General features: G+C 40.0%; 1 protein-coding gene across 3 annotated transcripts in view; it reads left to right on the top strand.

Annotated features, from left to right (window-relative positions):
* ntm (neurotrimin) overlaps nt 1-26,295 on the top strand; it is a 505,318-nt gene that overhangs the window by 463,744 nt on the left and 15,279 nt on the right. For all 3 annotated transcript variants that reach the window (XM_085469583.1, XM_085469582.1, XM_085469581.1), the window contains 3 exons: nt 13,101-13,226; nt 21,878-22,006; nt 25,927-26,047. In XM_085469583.1, the coding sequence (XP_085325709.1) occupies nt 13,101-13,226; nt 21,878-22,006; nt 25,927-26,047 (376 nt within the window). The remainder of the gene's footprint in view (nt 1-13,100; nt 13,227-21,877; nt 22,007-25,926; nt 26,048-26,295) is intronic.

Here is a 26,295-nt window from a genome sequence, read left to right as displayed (position 1 = left end):
TTTGACCTTGAAGACCTTGATGGATGTAAGGCAAATTTTAATGAATTGTTAAAACTACCCCACAAAGTTGAATTAGAATTCATTCTAAACTGAAATGTTTAGAATGAATTCTAATTACCTAGTTTATACACAGAATGACACGTTAACAAAAGTATTATCTTCTTGGCAGAGGTAGAAAGGAATAACATTTCAAAGTTGTCTTATAGAAATTGAATATAAGATGTTAAATTTGATACCTTTTGATACCACACATTAAATTACTTAGTTTGTATAGTCTCTTAAGGTCCAGTTAAAAGTGATTCTATGTTTGTTAAAGAAAAATTAAATTATAATATAAATTAAATTTAAGCAAAGTCAAAAACACTTGAAAAGGCATTAAAAAGGTACAGAGCATCCCCTTGACAGTAAAATACAGTTCTTTTTAGAGTTGTTACTTTTACGGCATCATCATTATCATCATTATGTCATCCATAATTGCATAGCTGCAAAAATAATGACATTATCAATATCATCGTCTGTTTTTTACATCCACCCTGACAAGAAAAGGGGCAGGAAAAACTGAATAAAAATGCTGAAGTAGAATATAGTAAATAAGTGAACAAACTTACCCTTGGATTATGTTTCAGTAGATAAACTTGCATGAGCTACCCCTCTGCACATAAGAACATAACTAACTTAATAATATTTCCCCTTGATCATATGTCTTAATTGAATAAAAGTCATCACCACAATTTATAGCCAAATCAAATTGTTTTTGCATCTTTGGACAAGATTATTGTGATGTTTTTTTTTTCTGGCCATGTTACGGTAATTGCAGGTCATCATGCCAACCACCCAACTTCCTTTCAAAGCAAAAATCTTGAGATTCCTGGAATTGCTTTTGTAAAATTATTTTTCTATTTACTGACATAAATGACATAGTCACCCTTCCAATGTAAGACACATAGACACAAAGCAACTTTCCTAACATGATACAATTTAACCAGACTGCGGTCATCTGCCTCATTAGCAGATGCTCTCACGATATCATTAATTTACAATTACCCAATTGTTGAAAAGTCTGGACCAGAGGCAGCCCAGTTCATGAAATTCAAAATGGGCTAATATTTTTCTTAAAAATGAAGCATTTTCTCACTTTAAACATTTGGACTAAACACATTCGGTGTTCATTTGCAAATGGGTTTATGAGATTTGCAAATCATTCCATTCTTATTTATTTATATTTCACACAATAAGGTATATGATGAAAAAAACTACATATGATATGATATGCTTTGTATACATGATATGATATATAATTTAAGCTGGAAAAAAGACTTAAAGAAAAATCTGCTTTAGATTTCCTACTTATTTTGTAGTATGTAGTATGGACAGATGTGTGAAATTATCTATAGCATTCCATTTTTTACTCAGGATGGATATATATGCATTCTGTCTCTACAAACATTTTTGCAAAATGTTTGGGTTGCTCTCAGGAGCACAGTGAATTCCAGCATGGTAGCTTAAATTTTCACACTTAGCTGATAGTAGTATTATAACAAGTTGGAAACAATTGGGAAGAACACCTTTGGGATGGAGACAGACTTTACAAATCTGCTTATGGGAGTATGGTCAAAAATTCCCACAAACACACTCCTAAACCTTGTGTAAAGCCTTCCTAAAAGAGTTGAAGCTGTTATAGCTGTAAAAGATGGGTCAACATCATATTAAACCCTATGGATGGGATGCCACTCAAGTTAATGTGTATTAAGGCAGACAAGTGAATACTTTTGGCAATATGGTGTACTGTGCAGTGTTATAGATATTGCTAGGATTGTACTAATCTGAGCAGAGACCTTTGATGATGTTTCTGGAATCTCCTAGAGCCGTTCTTAGAGTTTTAGGGTTCTCGTTTCAGGCTGCTAATGCTTCTATTACCATTGGGAACACTTTGGACTTTGGACTCTCTACATGAAGTAAAAGGAATCACTTATAATTCCTACACAACACTGTAATGTGTGTGGGTGAAACTTTTTCTTTGCCAGACCAAGTTCTACACAGATTGTGAATCTATTTACTCAGCAAAGGGTCGACCTTGTTGGGCGCACTGTCGATGAACAGGTCTGTTTTCATACATAAGGCGCACCGTATTCTAAGGCACATTAAGCGAAACAAAACACTCAGATAACTCAAACTTTACTCAATTCGCTCTTCTTGCTTCCTCCACTTCCGTACCATTGATTCATTAATGTTGAATTGAACAGTTGCTCTCTTCCCATGTTGTTACAGTGTATTAATGACTAACCTCGTATTATGGATGGATTATCTCAGTTGATTTCTTGACTGAAGTTTGGTCCGTCTACAGCATCCTGCCATGCGATTGCATTTGTTCCTAACCATAGGGAACCCTTGCATTAACTTTTATCGAGTGGAAAACAGTTAACATTGATCCTCCAGCTTCACTGTGTTTATGTTACGCTAACTGCTGTGTTGCTAAATAGCAGAGCTGTATCTTTTAATTTTTCATAAATCCTTCAGTCAGAACATTGTATATTATGTTTAGGTGGAAACTAGCAAGCTAATTTCCTGCTAACTTCTAACTCTGTTAGGCTCCTGACTACAGTAGCCGCAATGCTCCGACAATCGATCGAGCAGTGCAGCTTTGTAGCTTACCAAAGTCATACTAAAACATTTTTTGACAGATTTTTCAGCGTTGTGTACCACATAAAATGGGTCTGTACGGAGCCCCGCAGGGGTCATGGGAGAAAAAAAAATTAAGGCGGACTTTTGCGAGATCTCGCAAAACATCTGCAAGATCTCGCAAAAGTTGAATTTCAACAATGGCGGGAGCTACTTAGTTGTAATATTACTCTTTCTGGGTCACAAAATACACTTTTAAGATATTTTGAGGCGTGAATGTAGTTGTGTAAACGTCAGATATCTGCTCGGTTTACAAGACATTACAAGACGTTTTCGGAGATCTGACACCCACCATCTCGAAGCTAACGGGAGGTCGAGGCCTACTACAGCCAGGAGGGACACCGCTCTCCCGGCACATCGTACCTCGACCTCCCGGTCGGCTTCGAACAATGCGGCTAAAACTTTTGTGAGATCTCGCAAAAGCTTTGCGAGATCCCGAGTTTGTTTTGCGAAATCTCGCAAAACTTTTGCGAGATCTCGCAAAGGTCCGTCTTAATTTTTTTTCTCCCATGTCCCCTGCGGGGCTCCGTAGGTTTGAGGTCAGTGAGCACAACCAGAATTAATACATAAGGCACACATAAGATGCACTGACAATTCTGAGATAATTAAAGGATTTTAAGTGCACCTTATAGTCCAAAAATATGGTATTATAAAACATAGCATTATTCTATTAGCACACACTTCTTTTGCAGATTTTGAAAATGGTGGATAAAGCATTTTATTACAACTGCTTGGTAGTTTACTTGGCACACTGTGTGGAGCAACAATGGAAAATCTACATGATTTATCTGAAATTGAGGCCAAAGTTTATTTTGATTACTTTAGTGGACATTAAATTTACCACTACATTCTTATCTTACCCTAAAACTAATAACATTTTTTGGAAGTTGTTTTTTACTCTCTATTCTCTATCGTATCAAAACTATCTTGCCATATATTTCATATACCGTAGATACAGGTTTCATTCTCCTGTTAGTTAGAGCATGTGGATACTTCTTTAAGATACCAGCTTGTGTGGTCATGCCCTACTTATAAAGCACTGTAATGTAATCACTGATCATTTGATCATTTGATCTCTACCTGAGTCAGGCATAGCATATGTTGATTTGTAATTAGTCCACTTACCTTTTCATCGTTGGGTGTTTCTCTGTAAGGCCTCCAAGGATTGCTGTTTTCCTGGCTTTTGTTTCTCTGTTCTTCTTTAGTATCAACTGTGAATCCCCTTGCTGTGTTGTGAGCTAACATACTCTGTGGGACCATGTCATGATACAGTGTCCTTCTTGATTTCTTAACTTTTTGCATATTTGTAACACAAACACATTTTCAATATTAAGTGAAGTCAACCCAAGTAAATACAAAATGCAGTTTTTAAATGATGATTTCATTTACTTATTGTGTATTTTTCGCCACATAATTTCAGTCGGTAATGCATCTGAGATGTATGGACCTAATCTGAAAAAGATATCCACACCTACTTGGCTCTGTGTAAAAAGTAATTGCCCCCTAAAGTTAGTAATTGGTTGTGCTGGTTATGTTGATTGCAAATGTTTGATTGCAAGAACTGCAATCAAGCATTTGCAATAACCAGCAATGAGTCCTTCACATCACTGTGGACACATTTTGGCCCGGTATTATTTGCAAAATTATTTTAATTCAACCACACTAGAGAGTTTTTGAGCATGAATGGCCGTCAAAGCATCTCAATCTGATATGTCGAGTCTTTGATTAGGTTACACTGAAAAATACAAAACAAAAACAGGTTACTCCAAAACCTTCATTTTGTTTGTTTCTGTGCAATATTTGCTTCTTTATATGCAGTATTGAGGGGGCTCTGTGCATAAGATTTCATTGCCAGTAGTTATCTGTCATTATTACCTATATATGACAACAATAAAATTTGAAACTTAAAATCCTAAAACATGTTTAAGCCCTGAGTTTGTGCCTATTTATACTGGAGAGTGGAAGCTTTCTCAGGTGATCGAGTAGATTTGATGTGTTTTTGGAAGGCTGGGGCTCAACGTCTGTGTCCAGAAAGTTGATACTATCGCCAACAATCCACTCTGGCCCTTGATGCTATAGTGCACTCATAGCCCCAGATTCTCCTGGTGCCATGAGTCCTACACTTTCTGTCCATTCACTCTCCAATGACCCTTTTATGATGGATTCAGAAGAAATAAAGCCGATTTTTTTGATTCCCCTTCAGCAGCACATTTCTGTGACTATATTGAGCCAACTGCAACAACTGAGTTGCATCCAGAGATTGAAAGACGTACATTTAGGGTTGTCAGAACCCAGAACTCCACAAGTGCTATCAACTCATACCATTACTTGCCAAACCAATCCTCATACACGTACAACTACTGGTTGTCACCCGTTGCCTACTGGTGGTGGTCAGAGGGCCCGGTGGCGCCAGTGTCCGGCAGCCTCGCCTCTGTCAGTGCGCCCCAGGGTGGCTGTGGCTACAATGTAGCTTGCCATCACCAGTGTGTGAATGTGTGTGTGAATGGGTGGGTGACTGGATATGTAAAGCGCTTTGGGGTCCTTAGGGACTAGTAAAGCGCTATATAAATACAGGCCATTTACCATTTACCATTTAACTCAGAAAATCTTGCAGTTCTTGTAGTCCTAGAAGGAATAAGGGTAATCTGACATTACCCTGCAAGGTTTCTAGAGACTTATAATTCACAGGACAGGACCTTTGGACCCCCATCAGACTTGACTATTGTCCTTGGTGCACTTTCGTATCCCCCCTTTAAGTATTTTCAATTGACTTTACCTCAAAAGTGGTTTCCTGATAGTTGTAGTATATACTAGGACTCCATTTTTGCCAACGGTTTTATCTAAATTACTGTCTCAGTCTGTCAAGCTGTGTATCCACTTTCACACAAGGCTATGCTGTGAACTCTGTGAACTTTGGCAGAGCACATTTGCCCCAGTTGGACCACACTGATCATCTGTTTGTTTCAACTATAGGGGTTTTGGGCAGACCTTTGTAAAAAATCTAGTCTAGCCCACTGAATTGTGGACACAAATCTGTAGGTATGTGCAGATTGTATGTTCTCATCTAAGGAGCCATCCCATGCTGGATTCAACTACGGTCCATATTTTTTTTATATTCTACTCAAATAATGTGACAGCCAGCCCCTTCTTTGGGGGTGGGTGTTGGGTGTGACAGGTGTCTCCTTGGTCGGTCAGCTTAGCATCCTGAGGGGTGATTACAGTGGCAAACCCATTCCAAGATTCCTCCCACCTTTGATGAGATAGCAAATGAACAGTGGCATTATGGGTTTTTGGTGGGTCTTTTTTTCACTTACTATGCACTTATACAGCACTCTGCATTTAATCATTAATTATCATTAATTTCTGGTTCTCTTCCACAGTTTTCTTTGTCCGTTCTTCCTCCCCTCACCCCCAACTGGTCACAGTAGATGGCTTTCCTCCAGCAGAACCTCAGCCTGGTTCTGCTGGAGGTTTTGTGCTGTTAAAAGAAATTTCTTCCTTCTCACTATTGTCAAAGCGCTTGCTCATTGGGGGTCTTCTGATTATTGGGGTCTTTAGGTTAAAATATAAAGCACCTTGAGGCAACTGTAGCTGTGCTTTAGCACTTTATAGCACTTTGTATAGCAGTATCAGAGCCAAGGGCACGATAACATCGAGCAGGTACAGCCCGATTGGCCAAAGTGTTAGAAGGAGCAATATCAAATAAAATAGGCATACGGTCGGAGAGTACTGCATCCTCAACACATACATTGCAAACAGATAAACCATATGATAAAACTAAGTCCAATGTGTGACCACATTCTTGAGTGACACCATTAACAGGACAAAATTAAAAGAGTTCACTAAGTCCAGGAAGTCCTTGGCCAGGGGTCTTCCTCGGGCAGCAAATGTGTATATTAAAATCACCAAGCAGGAGGATCTGGTCATACCGAGATGCACAGTCAGCAAGGAATTCCAAGAACTTGGATAAGAACTCCTTGTTATATTTCGAGGGCCGATAAATAATCGCACACAACAGTGAAGGCGAGTGGCCGAGTTCACACAAACAGAGTTCAAAACTGGTGTACCGAGACGGTGGGAATAGCTACTTTATGTCAAAATAAGCCTTAAAAACAGCAGCAAGCCCTCCTCAGCGACCAGAAGCTCTCAGACCAGAAGCTCTTGGAACATTAAAAAAGGTACAGCCAACCGGTACTAGTTCAATGAAGGCGCTTAACTCACCGGGAGGAATCCAGGTTTCAGTCAACCAGATCCACCAGTCGGAGGTTTGTTTGGTCAACTCCGCGCCAGCACAAATGCCGTAAAGGAGAGAGTTTTGCAGGACTATTTTCAGGAGACCCAACAACAAGAACCAACCAGGAGTCCACCAAAAGTCGCGGACAAGACTGGCGAATGAAGCGGAGCTCATAGGGAAAATAAGAAATCCAGGATTTCAGCTTGACAAAACGATCTCCACGGTCACCCAGTCTCCTGCGTTGCTTCCGCAAATCCAGTGACAGTGGTAGGGAACGCCAGTACTGTGCTATTGGTTCCACATAGGGAGGCAAAAAGCCTTGGTTGTCGTATCCAGGCCGGTCAGACATCCGGATGGATAAACCTATTTCCAATAATGTCCGGCAATCATAAGACAATATAGGACAGACATGTAGCGCAAAGTTAGCTAAAAACAATAAAACGACCATCATTTGCAACTGGCTCCATTCGATTTGGAGGAACAGCGGCTCGACTCTGAGACCCTCCTGGATGGCTGAACTTCTCACCTTATCCTATCTCTAAGGGAGAGGCCAACCACCCTTCAGAGGAAGCTCATTCCTACTGCTCATTCCTACGGAGGATCCCTTTCACACTGCGGGAACGACTGAAATCGAAGTTGGATGACATGGAGAAAAACAGCATAATCGTCAAAGTAAAAGAACCCACAGAATGGGTAAATGGACTGGTGGTCGCAGAGAAACATAATGGGAAACTCAGAGTGTGCCTTGATCCTCGCAATTTAAACAAAGCCATCAAAAGACCCCATTACCCACTTCCAACATTGGATGACATCACACCAAAGCTGGCAGGAGCACAGTACTTCAGTGTCATTGATGCTCGCTCAGGCTATCCAATTAACCACCAAGTCATCTCTCCTCACCACGTTCAACACGACCTTTAGCAGGTACTGCTTTCTGCGCCTTCCCTTTGGGATAATATCAGCACAGGACATTTTCCAAAGGAAAATCGATGAGACATACAAAGGGCTCAATAGAGTGGCAGCCATCGTGGACGACATCCTCGTGTTTGGCAGGACAAAGGAGGAACATGACGAGAACCTCCATGCCATCCTTGAGTGCACAAGGGAGCGAGGAGTGCATCTCAATCCAGAGAAATGTGTCATAGGCGCCACAGAAGTGAGTTATTTTGGACACAAACTCACCCGGGAGGGCATTCAGCCAGACCCAAAGGAACTACAGGCCATCAAGGACATGCCACCTCCTGAGAATAAGAATGAGCTCGAGACAATTCTTGGAATGGCGAACTACCTGTCCAGATTCCCACCATGACTATCAGAAGTGAACGCACCACTGCGTCGGCTGCTCAAGCAAGACTCGGAGTTCGTCTGGGATCAGAATCACGACAGAGTCTTCCAGCGAATGAAGGATCTCATAACCAGAGAACCAGGCCCCATACTGGCATACTGCGACATGACCAAGGAGCTACGCCTACAGGTAGATGCATCAAAGTATGGTTTGGGAGCTGTGTTGATGCAGGACAGACACCCAATAGCATATGCTTCAAAGACACTGACCCCGACAGAGGTTAACTATGCACAGATTGAAAAAGAACTCTTTGCAGTGCTGTTTGGATGCAAGTGTTTCCACACTTACATATACGGCAGAAGAGTCATTGTTGAGTCGGACCACAAGCCGTTGGAGCACATATTAAAGAAGCCAATCTCCGTAGCCCCTGCTCGTCTGCAGCGCATGCTGTTACAGCTGCAGAGATACGACACAGAGATTGTGCACCGGCCCGGAAAAGACATACCTGTGGCCGACACACTGTCCAGGAAACCATTGCTCGACCAAGACAGCACGCGGAGCAAAGGCATGGAGGACCAGGTCCACTCAGTCATAAACAGCCTCCCAGTAAGTGACAAAAAGCTCTCAGAGATACAGGCTGCGACAGAATGCGGCCCGCAGCTCACCCTGCTGAAGCACACCGTGCATGATGGCTGGCCTGAGGACAGGAAAAAATGTGCCAAAAACCTTTTGGATTTCTGGAACTTCAGAAATGAAATTTCACAGTTCCATGGCATCATCTTCAAAGGTGACAAAATCATAGTGCCAACAGCCCTAAGAAACAATATGCTGGAGAGAATCCACGCTGGGCACATGGGGATTGAGAGGAGGGCAGAGAGTGAGGGACGCCCTCTTCTGGCCAGGCATGGGCAAGGACATTGCTGCCACGGTGGAAAACTGTTCCATATGTCAGGAGAGGTGTTACGGCTGTGGCCATGTGTGGCCTGTTTTCTGTCTGTGTTTTCTGTACTGTGCTTAAGACTTTTCCAGGTCCCTCCCCTAATGAGGAGTCGTGAGCGACTGATTGGACCATGGAGCGGTTGACTACCTTCAAAAGGCCACTCTGACAGCTCCGAGAGGGAGAGAGAGAGAGTGGAACGGGCGAGTAGCCGGACAGCCGTCGCGGCCCTGACCCTGGTGTTCCCAGCCCGTGCTTATCTTGTGTATTTGTGAGAGTGTGAAATTGTGAAAGCCGCTCCTAGTGAATTAGTTGAGCGCTTAGGCACTCTTGGGTTGAAGCGGAAGGGGTGAGCTGCCTTTTCTTTTGGAATCGTTTTCTCCTGTTTTCCGGGTAGGGAGCGAGGGATAGCTCTGTCATTTGTTTGTTCTGTTTTTCTTTCCTAGGGTTTAGTTAGTTTTCTCTGGTGGGACTTAGTTGGTTTTGTTTATTATTTTGGCCTGGGCTCACCCTGGAGCTATGCTTCTTTTCCTTAAATAAAAACACCTTTTTACTCACAACTGGTTTGGATGTTTGGCTTGGGAACCAGGGCGGGGATTTGTCTCTCTCTCCTCCAACCTTATGTGCGTCCCTACCCGCCTAGACTGGGGGCGTAACAGAGGCGTGCAGTGAACCCTAAAGAACCTCTCATTCCACACCAGATTCCTGAGAGACCATGGCAGGCCGTGGCCTCAGACCTCTTCATATGGTGTGGACAAGACTACTTATGTGGACTATTATAGCTGCTACTTTGAGGTCGAAAGGCTATTTTCTACCACCGCAGGGTCCGTCATCAAAAAGCTCAAGGCCATATTCACCAGTCAGAGAAGCTTATTTCAGATAACGGCCCATAGGACAGCTCTCGAGAGTTCAAGGACTTTGCAGTCACATGGGACTTTGTCCACACAAGCTCAAGCCCTTTGTACCCACAAAGCAACGCCCTTGCCGAAAGAACAGTCAAAGCTGCCAAATCAGTTCTGGATACAGCTCATGCTCAGGGAGTAGATCCCTACCTGTCTCTATTGGAGCAAAGGAACACACCAGTCGATGGCTTCAGATCACCCACGCAGCTCCTCATGACTCTACGTCTGCGCTCAGTGCTTCTCATCACCGGATACCAGCTGGTACCCCGCGTCATAAGCCTGACGGTGGAGCAAAAGACACGGATGGAAAGACAAGAGCACCAGAAGCGATACTACAATCGCAGCACCGCACCACTACCGAGGCTGCAGCAGGGGAATCACATCCGCTGGTGGCATGAGTCCGGAAGCTGGAAATCGGCTGTCATCATCCGACCTGCAGAGACTGCCCGCTCTTTCGTGATCTGCGCTGGCGAGGGGCAGACTATACGGCGTAACCGACGGCACCTGAGAGGCGCTAAGGCGTCACCAGCACCCGATTTGGTAACCCAGCATGAAAGTGCAGCTCAACAACAAGCGGAGCCTCAGTCGCCATCTAGAGGCACTAAAACACCACCCATGGACACTAGCCTTATACTGACCACCAGATCAGGACGAGTGGTCAAACCGAGGGTCATCCTTGACCTGTGATTGTAAAGGGTGTAGGCGAATCGCTCCCCTAAAGCAAAAAACAAAAAAAACCAAAAAAAAACCATGTCAAATGTCGGTGTGTACTAATGAGTACATATCCTGTGTTGCATTATTGTTGTTGTTCTCTTGCAGCAGTAATTTTACACATGACAGTGTGGAAAAAACTGTTTCTAATCCTCATGTTCAGGATGTTCTATTTTGAAATGCATACCGGCTGTGCCACTGGCGGACATTTAACAACAAAACAAAACAAAAAAAGTTTATAATGTTTGCACTCCGTGAGTATTGTCCCTTGGGGTTTGCCGTAGTGGCAGTGGGGCGGGTATGATTACGGAAGTGGAGGTGTGTTAGGTTGTACCGAACAAGTGGCAATAAAGAAGATGGTGGCTCACGAAGCAGTTTGAGAATATGTTCCTTATAAGTTTAAGAACAGAATATTACAACCGGCCCGCCATTATAGGAAAAATCATAAAGCCTTTGAATGGAAACAAACGATGTTGTGAGAATGATGTACACTGTTTTGATGGTATATATGCATCAATCTATCAATTGTTTGTTGTAAGATTCAGATAATTATTTTTTTAAAAACTAGATATTTTAAATGAGAATAAGAAAGAAAAGTACTTCTTTGTGCCCCCCCCCCCCCCCCCCTTCTCTGTTAACGCCCTACCTGGCCCCCCTGGCAAAACTTTGCTAGACACGCCCCTGCACAGTTACCAGCTGTCAGCTGTAAAAAAAAAAAGGATCCTGGTGGTATTTGTCTCTCAGAAACAGTTCATAACTTTAAATCATTCATGTCACCTAAAGGTAAACCTGTTTCTCCATCACCTGTTCAGCTCTGATGATTCAGTAAGGACATCTCCTGGTTTCATCTTCATGTTTCCCTCTCACCACATATCCAAACCGATATCATGTCCAGCAGCTTTTACGGCTGTGGCTCCAGCAACCATCAGCTGATACTAGAAGGTAATATTAAATAAATTCTAACAACAGCTGATCAAGCTTAAACGTGCTGCTGTTGTTTAACGCGACCTCCGGTTTCTTTCTTTCTGGTGCAAAGTGGGCGATAAGCAAACAAGATAGACGGGACTTGTGACAGAAAGGCCGATCAGCTGATCATTAATCAGTTTCATGATTGAAGTAGCAATAGGAGAGGGAGGGGGAGAGAATGAGAGAAGAAGAGGCAGCTGCGCAGCATAAAGACAGAATAACTCCAGTTTTCTGTCTTCTTTTTCATTGTATCTGAAGTACGGGACGACTGTGCTCCTTTTCACCTCAATACGAAACGTGTAATATGTTCTCTGAATACGAGACGATTCCGTTTTTTAGGAGACGGTTGGCAACTCTAATAATTAACCTTATGAACAAAATAAAGTTCAACATCAGTAACATCATAGCACCCACTCAGCTGTATAGAAACTTCGTCATGCTAGCTAATACCCAGTACAAAAAAGTCAGCATAACGAAAATAAACTATACCTAAACTTGGTTTATATCTGACCCAGATGGACTGCAGGTCATAACTTCTTACCTGAAGTTCAGTTCACCTGACACCGGTGGCCGCCTCAGGTCTCTCCCCCTCCTGCCCCCCCTTTCCCTCATCCACCTGCTGGCATCCACCACTTGCTAATGTTATGGAAACTGTGTAAGCTCCACGATAGCCACCACATGAAGTAACGAATAACGACCCTATCTAAATCCCAGTAACGATTGTTCCTGATTTTGGCATAATAACTAGTTACCGTGCTCGTGACCACAATAATAACGTAGTTACTGTAACGCGTTACTTAACAACGCGTTAGTCCCTACACTGGTAATAGGTGAGCACCTGCTGGTGATATCTATGGGAGTTCTTAAAACTAAAAATGTCAATTTAATTGGCTGATAACATTCAAAGTCCTTTGGGAAACAATAATGAACATTTTAAATTTTCAATCATTATTTTTTTCATGGCTGATTAATCTGACAATCCATATTCACTTGTGTTACGTTTAGGTGCTTGGAAAAACCCTAGAGCAAAAACAAAGAGAGCAAAAGAATGAACTAAAATTGATGGATCAGAGCTTAAGATTTAATTTTTTTTTGTTTTTTTGTCTAACACAGTTCTGCATCATACAGTACCTATAATGCAGCTTCATTGTGTCTCTTTGCAAGATTTTTCCTGTCTAAATCCATGTCTTTGGCAAGCGACAGATTCCATTCTAATATACAGGCCCTTTTTTAGTGTCAAACTTCAAACTGAAATATGTCAAATATTATTATGCAAAATAATAATAATGACAATGACATATGTCATAGTGATATCCTTTTTCAGAAGTGCCTCTTGAGATTAGTAACATCACAGCTTGAGTTTATATATTTGATTTTCCTTCACAGTGCCACCAAAAATCACCAACCTGTCAAGAGATGTTGTGGTAAATGAAGGCTCTAACATCACCCTGATGTGCCAAGCAAGTGGTAAACCAGAGCCTTCCATCAGCTGGAAGCTCATCTCCTCTTCAGGTAATTTGTTTATACATTAAAAAATCTAGATGCAGAGCAGATTTTTGATATATTGGTGTTTTTTTTTTCTTAATGATGTCATTTTTTTTGTGTTTTACTTTATTTTCTTAATACTGATTTTTTAGAACACATGGATGTAGTGTTTGAGTTAATGGAAAAGTGCATTAAACTTGCAGCACATAAGATCAACAGAACACAGTGTGCTTTGAGGTAGGAGCCAAAAAGGGTGTAGTTTGTGGGTGTGATCACCCGTGTGTACACCTGTGAGCATGGACGCGCTTGTTTTTTTTTTTTTTAAAGGTTCCTTCATGTAATGATCTGCTAGAGGGTGTGGGGAGCCAAAAGTGCATTAAACTAATGGTCAGCAGAGAACAGCTCCTCTGTGATTATTTAGAAGTCTATGAGACTTAATCTATGACCTCATTAAAACATCTTTACTGAATTTATGGACTTGTTTGCTAATTTCAGGACATATGGAGTACAGCATAATTAAAGTGTTTTAAATAAAGAGTCTAAATTGAAGTAAGAGCAAGTAAAGAGTAAAATAAGATAATATAGAGCAGTTGGTTTTTGTGCTGGACAAAACATAAAGTTTAAAGACAGGACCTGACAAGCCAGTGGAAGAAGTAACATTGCATCTTTCATATACAGACCATGTTTTTGCTGTCATGGTCTGGTCGAAGCAAAATAGAGTACTCAAATGCAACAGAATTCAAAAGATTTATTTACAATAATGTTTTGCAACAAGTAGAATTCACAAGGGCGACAAAGACAGAGTAATGGATCCAAAGGAGGAAGTGACACTATGGAAGAGGAAAGGGACATTGATCCAGTGATTCCAGATAGGGGAGTTCCAAAAGATAACTAGCGAGAACCAATGGCTTACTTGGTAGTGTGGGTGAGTCAGATGTTGCCTGTCCAATGATTAGCAGGGGGAGGGAATCCAATGGCCATGAGGTAAGGACATCCAGGAGGGTAGGGAGGTTAACTGGGGACTGAAATCTTCACAAAGGTGCATGTAGACAGATGGAGTGAGCCAGTTCGAAAGAGTCAGGTGAGTTGTGCAGGTAAGTGGTGGGTTCTCGACCCAGGCTGGGGTTGACTGGAGGCAAAAAAGCACAGAGATCAACACAATAGAAAACAAGCGAAGACAAATAACATTTGGGGGCTGATTTACCACTGAACAGTAGCAGACTGGTCCTTGAATACAGCAGAGGACTTTAGTTTGATGAGGAGCGCCTTGAGACAACTGTTGTTATGATTTGGTGCTATATTAATAAGATTCTATTGAATGTGCTTGGTTGAAGAGCAGGAAGCAGACTCCACCACATAGGGAGGAAAAATCCCTGCCAACTTAGACTCAAAGGGAAAACAGACTCCAAACATTAAGACTACCATGGACTATGGCATCTACAGTGTCTTTTCTTGTCCCTCTTTGTTTCCACCCAACCCCGACTATAACTGACTTTGTTTGACCCATAGTGGATTTCACTTTTTTAAATTATCTGTTTTTACATAATACTTGTATTGTAACTGATTAATTAATACAAAATTAATTAATTAATTAATTAAAGGTAATTAAATTAAATCAAAGGTAATAATCGGATGTAAATGTTCTGGAGGCTGAATGATAGCTTGAATGATGAGAATACACAGGGTATAGCATTAGGGAGAAGATTAGAATTTTCAGTACTGAATGTCCCAATGTTCCATTGTATGTGCTGAGTGGCATTTTTCTATTATTACTTGCTTGCTAGACCAAAGAAAGCAAAGTATTGAAGTATTGGCCACCATTGGTCTATGACTCTATGTTTTAGCAACCTGCTGTTTAATTTGATTTACTTTTGGTTTCACTTCTGTCAATAGGAATCAGAAGGTTTTCCATTTCATATTACTTAACTTTAAAATTCAACCAATAGTAAAAGGAATGTGTCTGGTTGCCCAGATAAGCTCAAGATACAATTGGTCATGCACTACAATAGAATGTGCCTTTAAAGGAATATTTATTGGAGAGCATCATGCTTTTGAAAAGGAAAGAATTGTTGGTTAAAATGGTAAAAATGAAGTACAATGCCTTATTAGACCTTTCTCTTGACTGGTAAATCAATAACTAATGAAAGGAGGAGAAGATTTTCTTTTCCACTGTATTCAAAGGAGCTTGCAAAGAAAAGCGTCTGGACTTCTTTAAGTTGCTTGAAGACGTTTCACCTCTCATCCGAGAAGCTTCTTCAGTTCTAAGGTCAAATGGTCAAATGACCACTGTATTGTGGTCATAAACTGATAGTGGACAACTGGACCTAAAATAGGTTTTGCAGAAGAGTGGGTGCTCACATCAACCTTTTGTAATATTTATTCATTTTAAGGGAAACTTGCAAATTAATCTGACTGGACACTTAAATGTACTTGTGAGACATGGGTCTGAAGCACTGTCATTGCTGGGAACTAATGAAATCTGATATAGTGGATCCAGTGCTTTATTTCATTGCTGCTTAACTTTCTGCTCAACATCAGAAGGTTTTCACCACTTAAAGGTACAGTCTATTAGTCAGTTAAAATAATAATAATAATGGATTGGATTTATATAGCGCTTTTCAAGGCACCCAAAGCGCTTTACAATACCACTATTCATTCACTCTCACATTCATACACTGGTGGAGGCAGCTACAGTTGTAGCCACAGCTGCCCTGGGGCAGACTGACAGAAGCGAGGCTGCCATATCGCGCCATCGGCCCCTCTGGCCACCACCAGTAGGCAAGTAGGGTAAAGTGTCTTGCCCAAGGACACAACGACCAGGACAGAGAGCCCAGGGATCGAACCGCCGACCTTCCGGTTACAGATGCGATTCCCAACCCTCTGAGCCACGGTCGCCCAAATACAGATGTGGCTAGGGATTTAAGAAGATTGGCCAAATTTTTTTTCAAGTATGCTGGGTCGAAAAGTACACATACATACATTTACAAATAGTATAGATTGTTTATATTGGTTATAGATTATTTATATTGGTGACTTAATACTTTGTGGTGTGGACCATGCATTCGTCACATATTTGGTTTATGCCAGGTTTCTTTTTTCTTATTTTGTTTTTGTCTTCACATCAAGTTTTCCAATCATGGAAAGATATATTTTTTTATAGACACAGCTCAGATAACAACTCTGATATCTGTTGAAAAGACTGTGTGTGTTTTGTGGCTAAACCTTCACTATGTCTGCTATCTCTTTGTAAAACACTGCTTTGACTGAGAATCTGTATGTAAAACAAAGAATTTTTCAGAGACAGCCCCATTCAAAAGCATTCTTTATTCTGTTCTTATCTCAGCACTCTTTATCATAAAAATGGATGCAATGACTGGTTGCTTATATTTATTTATCTATTCAAAATCAGTTTCTGAGAAGGTCCATTGAAATGCAAAATGAAGATCCTCTTTGCATGAATTAATAAAACTAGAATTTAGTGAGAGTGGACTGAATGAATGTATGGAATTTGTATCGGAGGAAAATATAAATAAACAAGCATCAGCTTGAGAAGCTGTTATTTTGATTTTTTTCAAGTAAGATAAAAGAAAATCCATCTAGTTTCACGTAGTTTTCTCTGAAATTGATCGAACTAAATTTTGTGGATTCTAGTTGGTATTTTTTATATACCATTTTGATATCCATTTTGGTTCCAGTATTTGACTGATAAGGGTGTTTACGATTAAGAATTGATAGAGTCGCAGTGCACAGTTGCTCGGACTAAAAGAGGCTTTGAGTAGAGAACAAAATGTCCCAGTCTATGCAGTTTGGACTATGCGGTCCAAACTGATACTGTTCCAGTATCTCCCACCTGCAATGAAACTTTTCTTCAGCCTTGGGCCTTTCAGTGTGAGGCCATCTATGGCAAGCACTCTGGGGTATAAATGAGTGAATATATAAAGATTCTCTCTCCCTGTATCTATCTGTGTGTGTGTGTGTGTGTGTTTGTCTGTGTGTGAGTGCGTAAAGATTGATGATTTCAGACTTGGACCAAGGCTCTCTTCGAGCCATAACCCAGCTCCCCCTCACCTTTGATAGATGGCTTTAGGGGCTTGTGGCAGATCAGAAGTGATCCTTGCTATCTTCCACAGACCACACAATCTGACTGCTAAATTTGTCTGCCTAGGCAGTACCCAGAATGAAGGGGAAAATTAATGAATTTAACCAAGGTGCAATAAAGGTTTCCCAGATTTGCACAGCACTGGTTTGCTCAGAAAGAATAATTTAAAATTAAAGGAGAGTAGTCATAGTTTTTGACCTTTGTGAAACTGAAAGAAAAAACTTATCCACTTTAATATTTAAACACTACTATGAGCAGCTGAAATTGTTGTGTTTGTCACGTGCTTAGGATTTGATGAAAGGATATACTGTAAGAAGTGCAAGAAGTAAAGACCCTTTATGATTTGTTGGAGCTGGAGCATATTTCAGGTGGCATAGGGTGAGAGATGGAATACACCCTGGAAAGGTCACCAGTTTGACAGAACTAGCATAGAGACAGACAACCATTTATACTCACGTTCACGCCTACAGCCAAATTAGCCTGTTCACCGGTTAAACCACAGCCTGGTGGTTTGGTCTAGAACCAAACACATCTTCATTTAGCATCTACGTAGATGATAAAAAATGACAGCTTATATTACCGCATTTAAATTTTTATTAGACTTAATTGGTTTCATTCTTAACACTTTATGATAATTGGTTAGACACTGGACAATAAATTTCATTACAATAGAAGTCCTTCTGAACTAGGGCTGCCACAAACGATTATTTTGATAGTCGACTAGTCACTGATTATTTTTGCGATTAGTCGACTAATCAGATCATCATCCATTGGACGTAAAACGTACAGCTTATTGCACCAGCAGCATCTGCTCTTATATAACTATCATTAGCTTACAGCTTTAAGTGTGTAAGGTCTGTGCTAACTAAAAATAAAGACAAGATGATAGTTTATTAAATTTTAATGAAATTTGCAGATTGTTTCGGTGAAGTTTAATAAACTCCTTGCTATCTAAAATATAACGGGACACCGGAGTAAATTCTGGAGCATCTCACACTTCTGATAATCAGCTGTCTGCTTGACGTTTATTCAGCTGTGTAAAAACTATAACTTTAATCTCAGCCAAACCGATTTACTCAGGAACAAATAAAATACTAAAAAAAGCCAAACAATAACATTGTTAAGTTATCTAAGTGACTTATATATCATGTTTAACCTGAGTAGCGAAAGACGGCGGTGAGTTTGAAAACGATTTGCCGGGAGTCCGATGTTCTCCCGGCTAGCAATGGAGCTAGTGGGTAACAGACGTCTCCGAAAATGTCGGAGTGCTTTTGAAAATATGTGGTGTCTTGATAAACTGAGCAGGTATTTGAGGTTTACACAGCTACATTCTCGCCTGAAAATATGTTAAAAGTTTATTTTGTGACCCAGAAAGAATAATAAGAGTAATATAAAACTAACTAGCTGCCGCCATTGTTGGAAACTGAGCTGGGCTGCGCTATGAATTCTGGGATACAGTTTCTTCTTCTTCGGGGTTTAACGGCAGCTGGCATCCTTGAACATGCAGTGCTGCCATCTTCTGTTTCAGTCCGTTATTACACTCTTAAATCCTGCTACTTATTCCTGCATCTTTTGTGATCTTACAAAGCTTCAAACGACGCGTCGACTATTAAATCAGTCGTCGACGATTTTGATAGTCGACGTAATCGTGACTAGTCGACTAATCGTGGCAGCCCTATTCTGAACACACTTTAACTATATTTAAGGAGGTAATTCCTTCACTGTTATCTTTTCTTTAAGTTAAATTCAATTTTTATTTATAAAGCACCAAATCATAACAGTTACCTCAAGGTGCTTTACATTGCAAGGTAAAGAACCTACAATAATACAGAGAAAACAGGAAACCCAACAATCAGATGACCTTTTAACAGGGAGAAACCTCCATCAGAATGATGCTTAGGGAGAGGCTATCTGCTGCAACCATTTGGGTGTGAAGCGAGGAAGACAGCACATTACAATCCATGTGCCAACACAGTACCAAGCAGCTACTGAAATCTTTGCTCTCACCAAGGTGGAATAGTTTCTTAATCGTGTTAGATCCTCTTTGGGTATGACTGTAGATGCTGTCTTCCCTTAAAAAGAAAGCAAGAAATCAGAGATGTTTGACTCCCTGGTATAACTCACAAATGTGCACAAAACAGATGGAGTAGAGGCAATGGCATTGCACTAATTTAGAAAATCTTCATTTGGACTCACAAATATATAAATATATAATATAAATAACCCCTCTGAGAAAAACAGGAACACCCCAGGTTTCTTTTCAGCACTTCAGCCAGGCTGATAAATAGTTGGAGCTCTGCTGAGCCAAGAAATTTTCTCACAAACTAAATTTACCCATTAGGGGAAAATTACTCACAACTCCCTCACAGATGTATCATTAAGTATAGCAACTTTTTAACAGCTGATATTTACTTAGACTCTTTCTCTCCTATTAATCTTTCTGAGTTAACTTCAATAATTTATTTTTCTAAAAGATCAGTGTGCCTCCTTGACCCTATTTCAATCAGACTGTTGAAATAAGTCTCACCATTCATTAGTGCTTCAATTTTAAATCTGATCCATCTATCGTTATTAACAGAAGACACACTAGAGTCTCTTAAGAGGGGAGTAATTAAGCCATTACTTGAAAAGACCTTACTTGATCTGTATTAGATAACTATAGTGATTTCAGACCTTTGTTTTATTTCAAAAAATGTTGAACAAGTAGTTATTAGTTTATTTTAAGTTTCACTCAAGTTTCACTCATCTTATGGTGTTGAACAGTGTGCTCATCCCCGTGTTTGTTCTTAGTGCAGCATTCAAAACTGATGACCAATATCTTACTACAGTGTGATTTGAATCCTATCTGTCTGATAGATTCCAGTTTGTGTCTTCTTCATGCAGAAAAGTCAGTAATCGAGTTCTACAGAGTTCTGTGCTGGAACCAATTCTATTTATATTATACATGCTTCCACAGCATAATGTTATTAGAAAACACTGCATACCTTTTCTTTGAAATCCAGATGATACCCATCTTAAATTTCCTAGTCCTTAATTCAGGCAAAACATATCCAGTCCAAACATCCTGGACATTGAACATGAAACATGGTGTCTAACCAGATATGTAGTTTAGAGGGCATTACTTTGGCATCCAGTAACACTGATGAATCTTGGAATAATTTCTGGTCAAATATGTCCTTTAGCATGCACATTAAACAAATATGCCTGACTACAGACATATTGCATCATTCAATTTCAGCATCACTCTAAGACAAAATATTTGTCTTTTTTTTAGCAATAGTGTGCAAAAACTGGTAAATGCATTTATAACTTCCAGCATGGACAATTGTAATTTATTTTTGTCAGGGCACTCAAAAAGCTCCCTGAAAAGTCTTCACTTGATCATCTTGATTAACTCACCTCAGTGGAATTTGCAAAGTGGCTTTAACTGACACTGTAGTCTCTATTGGCAAATTCTATTATCCTCTTTTGAGAGAAAGCAGAAAGGGAACAAGAGGAGCATAAATGGAACGGAGTGGAACCCGTACACCTATGTGAGCTCTCTTGATACTCCACATCAGGTGAGTGTGTCACTGTGTGTCAGTGAGGCATTCTATCCTTAACAGCTTTCCCAGGTGCAATTCAATAATGTCCCCAAACCCAGCAAAGTGAATCCATGCACAGTTTATTACTGTCGCCTTCCAGCATCTTGGGAGGAAGCTTGAAGTCAATTATATCTTTTGTTCTTTATGTTGAGTGCTGTATTAAGTGTCTCTGTCAAGCATGTCAAATTGATACAATGAAAAAAAGTGTGGCTGGGATTTTGCCCTCTTCTTATTCTCACATCTCAGTAGTAGTCCCAGTGTGCTTGTACTCTTGAGAGGCACACACAAAAGTACAGAACATGAAAATTCTGACGGATGAGTGATAAAGAGTAGGCACCAAACAAAGCATTAATCACCAAATTCTGTAGCATCCTATGAAAAATGTTAAATCAAGAACTGGTCTTGGTCAAGAATTGGTGCTACAGAGTGCTACAAGAAACATGAGAATAAGACAGACTTGCCATATTTACAAGTGCAGGTTTTGGCACATTGTATTAGAATTTGGCCTGTCACGCCCGATCAGGATCTGTCTTCATTCCTGCTGTTGCCAAAATCCACCCTTTCATTTTTGTCTACATATCCAATTTAGGGTCACAGGGCTAGCAATGAAAGGTGGAGAGGTGGGATACATCCTGGAAAGGTTGCAAGTTTGCTGCAGACAACTATTCACAACTATTCACACTCATATTCACTCCAATAGTTGGAAATGAGCTTCTCTTTTTTTAGCAAAACAAATAGATTTTTTTTCTTTACAATTTTTGTTGCTGTGTATCGCATTTAAATGAAGCACAAATCAGTAGACTTAGGTGAATTATAGTTATAGTATACAACTGCAATGATCCATCAGCCCTTGTAATCAATATATTCCTTCTTCCCTTTTAAGGTGGCAGGCACACAGTTGGTGAAAATACTGAACATGGCCACAGCTGTTGACTTATCACATTATCTCCAAATGACCCTCTTCAATCTCTCTCTCTCTGTATGATCTTTCACAGGGGATCTGGTGTCAGATGATGAATACTTGGAAATCCCATCTATATCCAGACAGAAAGCAGGAACGTATGAATGCACAGCTGTCAATGATATTGACACAGACGTGCAGACTGTAGACATCACCGTCAACTGTGAGTCGGCTGCTAAATGTTTCAAAAATTCACACAAACGGTACTAAATTGTGCCACTTTTAATGGGACAATGTTGGATGGGTGATCATAGAAAAAATACAGTCTATTCTTGTGAACTGTGTGGATTTTTGTTTCACTATTTCAGTACCTATCAGACTGACATTGATCAAAATTCTGTAATATCTAATATATCCATCTTCTTCCATTTTTGATTCAGGGTTGAGCTGTCATAAATCAAGGGGCAGGGTACACCCTAGACAGTTCACAAATATGTTGCAAGGCTAGAATGTCTGTCTGTCTCTATGTGTTCATAGAGACAGACAGACATTCTAGCAACTTACAATCCAGTTTCTTCAGCACATTCCTTTTCTGTCCAATTTTAGTTATTGGTGACATTGATTCTTTATGATAATGTTTTGTTTGGTTTTGTGATGTCATGTGCACATCGCTTCTACTTTTTTCACCACAATACCTGTATTCTGATGTGTTGTTGGGTCCAGCAGTCATCAAGGACTAATATAGAATAATTTGTATCACTTTCCTGCTGATTTGGATGGAAGAAGATAAAAAAAAGATTTATCCGATACAGCAGCATTAGATAAATAGTAGTATCAGTAATAATCTATTTGAATTTTTCAAATTACCAGTATTTGTTTGAAACTATATTTGACCATTTAACATTTTTACATTTATATTTTCCTTTTCTCGTTCTAGTTTTTTCTCTCTCACCTCCTCGATTTCTACTCTCCTCCTCATCTCCATTTCATCTTCTTCCTCCTCACCTGAAGCCTCACTCCTAAACTGAAGAATATGAAATTGTTTATTTATTTTTGACATTTTCCCAGTTGGTTTATCATGAGCGTATCAGGCATGTGACCCTCCTGTCTCCATACAGCTGACAAACAACATGTTATAAGCTAACATTACCCCAAATAATTTTAGAAACTAGTATCTTAAATCTCTTTAAGTACTTTCTCTTTGATAAAAAGTTTTAATACATTGTCACATCACATTTATTTTTTAAGTGTGAGGATACGCTCATTAGATCCACTTAAAACACATTTTCAGTAACAGAGGCAAAAACAGAAAAATATGAATATCATTAACAATTTACCTGTATGACAGAGTATTAGCGACACAATAAAAAAAGTACACAATAAGTTTCCGATACGGCATCTGTGGTAGTTTGCCTTCTTGAAACATCAACTGTAATCTCCATATTTTGATTTTTTTTCTTGAAAAAGTATTTCAGCTTTTTTGCTTGTTACCCATCTTGACCCAGATACTCAGACACATACCCAGATACTTGGATCATAAAATTACAGACCCCTGGGCAGAAATGTTTTCTGGGCCCTAGCCGACTTGTTTTGAGGATAAGATTTCTTTCTGCAATAATCAGACATATTGATAGTACACAGAATAGTTTGAAATGCAAAGGCTGTATCTTTGAGAAAAAAGTTATAAACACAACACAACTTTACTAATGTCATGGGTTGCTCTGAGGATCCACTCGCAGGACTCCGGAGTTGTGTTTTAAAAGAGACTGTTTATTTACAAGATCTGCACCAAGTGTATTTACAGACAGTGCGAGGATAGTGCTATATACAAGATGTGAGAGGCAGGGTTCCAGGGCTCCAGGGAAAACAGGGGAATCACACACGCGCTCACTACAACCTCTCTCTCCGCTAGTGACCAGTCACTCCTTCCACACTCCACACAGGGAAACATGGGGACGGGTCCGGGGAATCTAGAACACAGAGACACATGTTAACTTTCTGAGACGGAGGCACGGGAAACTTGGGCTCGACATGTACTGACTAGAGTCTTCACAACAATCCAGTGTTGAACAGCTGACCTCCTCCCTCTAAAATACCAGTTGGTCTGATGAGGCCCAGGTGTTCCCAATCCAGGAAGGCGTGGACCGAGGGCGTGAACCCACCATGATTTCAGCCCTGGCAAAACAGGAGAGAGAGGGAGAGAGGGGGAGAGAGAGATAGAAAAGGAGAGCCAGGAGTGGGGAGATTATGATCAGTGCCTTGCCGATCCCGCAGGTCGTGACAGCTAAATCCTCTAAAGTAACTTACATTAAATTAAAAAGGATGAAAATACTGTTTAATTAAAGTTTTTGCATGCACACCTGTTATCATCTTACTCCCTCATTCTCTCTCTCTGTCTGTCTGTTTTCCTTATGATCTTCTCATCTTTTACCTCCTTTCAACAATTCTTGCCATTGCCACAGTCTTGCTCCCAGATGAATGTTGAAGAAATAACAGAAATATTTCCTGTAAACTTGCTTTTTGGGTTATGAGGAAAGCCTGGCTTCTTCATTTAGAGCCATTCAAACCTTTGGGTCATAGATTTACCTTAATTGTGAGCTGCTAACCACAAGATTAGCTTGCATGGCAGTGGCATCTACTAGCTAGTTGACTTAGGGAGAGATCACAATGTAGATGAAAAAGGGAGAGATAGAATCTAGACTACTGTATTTAAATAAAGACTACTGTATTTGGCCAATTTTTATAATAAAAAATATCATATCTACTTTTTGATAATTTGTGGTTTAAGATTGCATGCCCATAATGCCCACCGGACAATCTGGCCCAGAAAATACTGATAAGCATCCAAACTTTTGTAGGGCTTCAGATCTCGTATAATTGATTTGCTGGTGATAACATAATTATATAAATCATGTAGAGGGACAGTGCCAGATTTGCACAGCATCAGTAAACACACTGAAGAAGTTCAGTAAACATCCATCTTTAGCCCCAGTTTGCCCAATTTATGCACATTATGAGCAATATGCTCCCCATGAATGTGTTTTATTTCCTCTGAGACAGTATATATACTTTTGTTTACTATACTATAGTTGCCATAGTTTGCTTCAGCTACATAATGTATAATGTTACTTCACGTGTCATGATAAATTACATGTCTGCACACCTCAAAACTTTCTCTAATCATAAAAGCTTTTCCATCTGCAGAACAACTACCCAGAACTACTGATTTGGTTGGAGTTTTTTTATGATCACATTATGATTTCTGACTCGGTTATAAGTTGAAGCCTGTGACCTTTATCTACAGGATTTTATTTATTATTACTACTACTACATGATTGGCTGACTGGGGTTAGGGTTAGGGTTAGAGGTATGTGTTCTGGAAGTATGCGCTATTTTAAATGAAAGATACGTTCAAATTAGAACTACTTTGTTATTAAATTAACCTATATCTAATAATAGTCTAATGCATGTAGCATGGTTAATTTACCTTTTTCTGTTTATTTGTGGGTAAATTAGCTGATTTTCAGGAAATTAATCTGCAACCTTAATCATTGGTTCATTTGTCAAACCTAAATACCAAATGCTATATAAATCATTAGCACTTAGTAATAATGATTGATGTTGCTTTTTGGCCTATTTGACAAAAAACTGATTTTGTGGCATTGAATTATACTTTATTATCACAAGTGGCATTTTCATTGTTTTCCTTTATTTTTGCAGTACAAGTTATTATTCATATTGTCTGTGTGTAGTTATCATTTTTAGTTACCACAGAGAGCCCTGAAATCAAAGCAAGTTTGAAAGGCCCATGAGCAGTAGCTGACTACTTGGGCACAGTTGCCTATATTTTGGACATACAGCTAACAACTATTATTTATATTATAATATCTCTATGATACAGAGGTAAGAAATTGATCATTAAAACCTGAACAGTTATTTTCTTCACATCATACTCTAACACTATGCAGTTTCAACACTGTACTAAGTATTATGTATAATTTGAATGATATTATCTGTTCACTTGTAGTTGTGGCATAGAGTCAAGACAGGAAAATGCCATGACCTCTGTCTCCTGCTTATCAATGCTTGTGCTGCCGTTTACTCCCACACACAACATCCCTGTGTGTTTCTGTCTGGTTGTAGATGCTCCAGCTGTGTCAGAGGGCAGAGATGTTGGAGTGACACTGGGCCAGAGAGGAGTGCTGGAGTGTGAGGCTGATGCAGTGCCTGAGGCAGATTTTGAATGGTACAAAGATAACAGAAGGTAATTGGTCTTACATTTGCATTTTAAATAGGCAAATTAAAGGTATGTGAATATGTGCGTGTGCCTTTGTGTGTGTGTGTGTGTGTGTGTGTGTGTGTGTGTGTGTGTGTGTGTGTGTGTGTGTGTGTGTGTGTGTGTGTGTGTGTGCGCACAAGTTACTGATGGTTAATGATTTGCTGTGAAATTTATAGTCCCAATACTATCTAAACTGATTTTTTTTTTTAAAAGTGTGGGGAAAAAAAGTCAAA

Source organism: Copadichromis virginalis, linkage group LG10 (assembly GCF_057382275.1).
Source record: "Copadichromis virginalis isolate Kocher_CV1m ecotype Utaka linkage group LG10, C_Virginalis_male_GT1.1, whole genome shotgun sequence".
Classification (NCBI taxonomy): Eukaryota; Metazoa; Chordata; class Actinopteri; order Cichliformes; family Cichlidae; genus Copadichromis; species Copadichromis virginalis.
The sequence above is the reverse complement of the archived record's forward strand: the minus strand, read 5'-3'. Positions and strand labels throughout refer to the sequence as shown.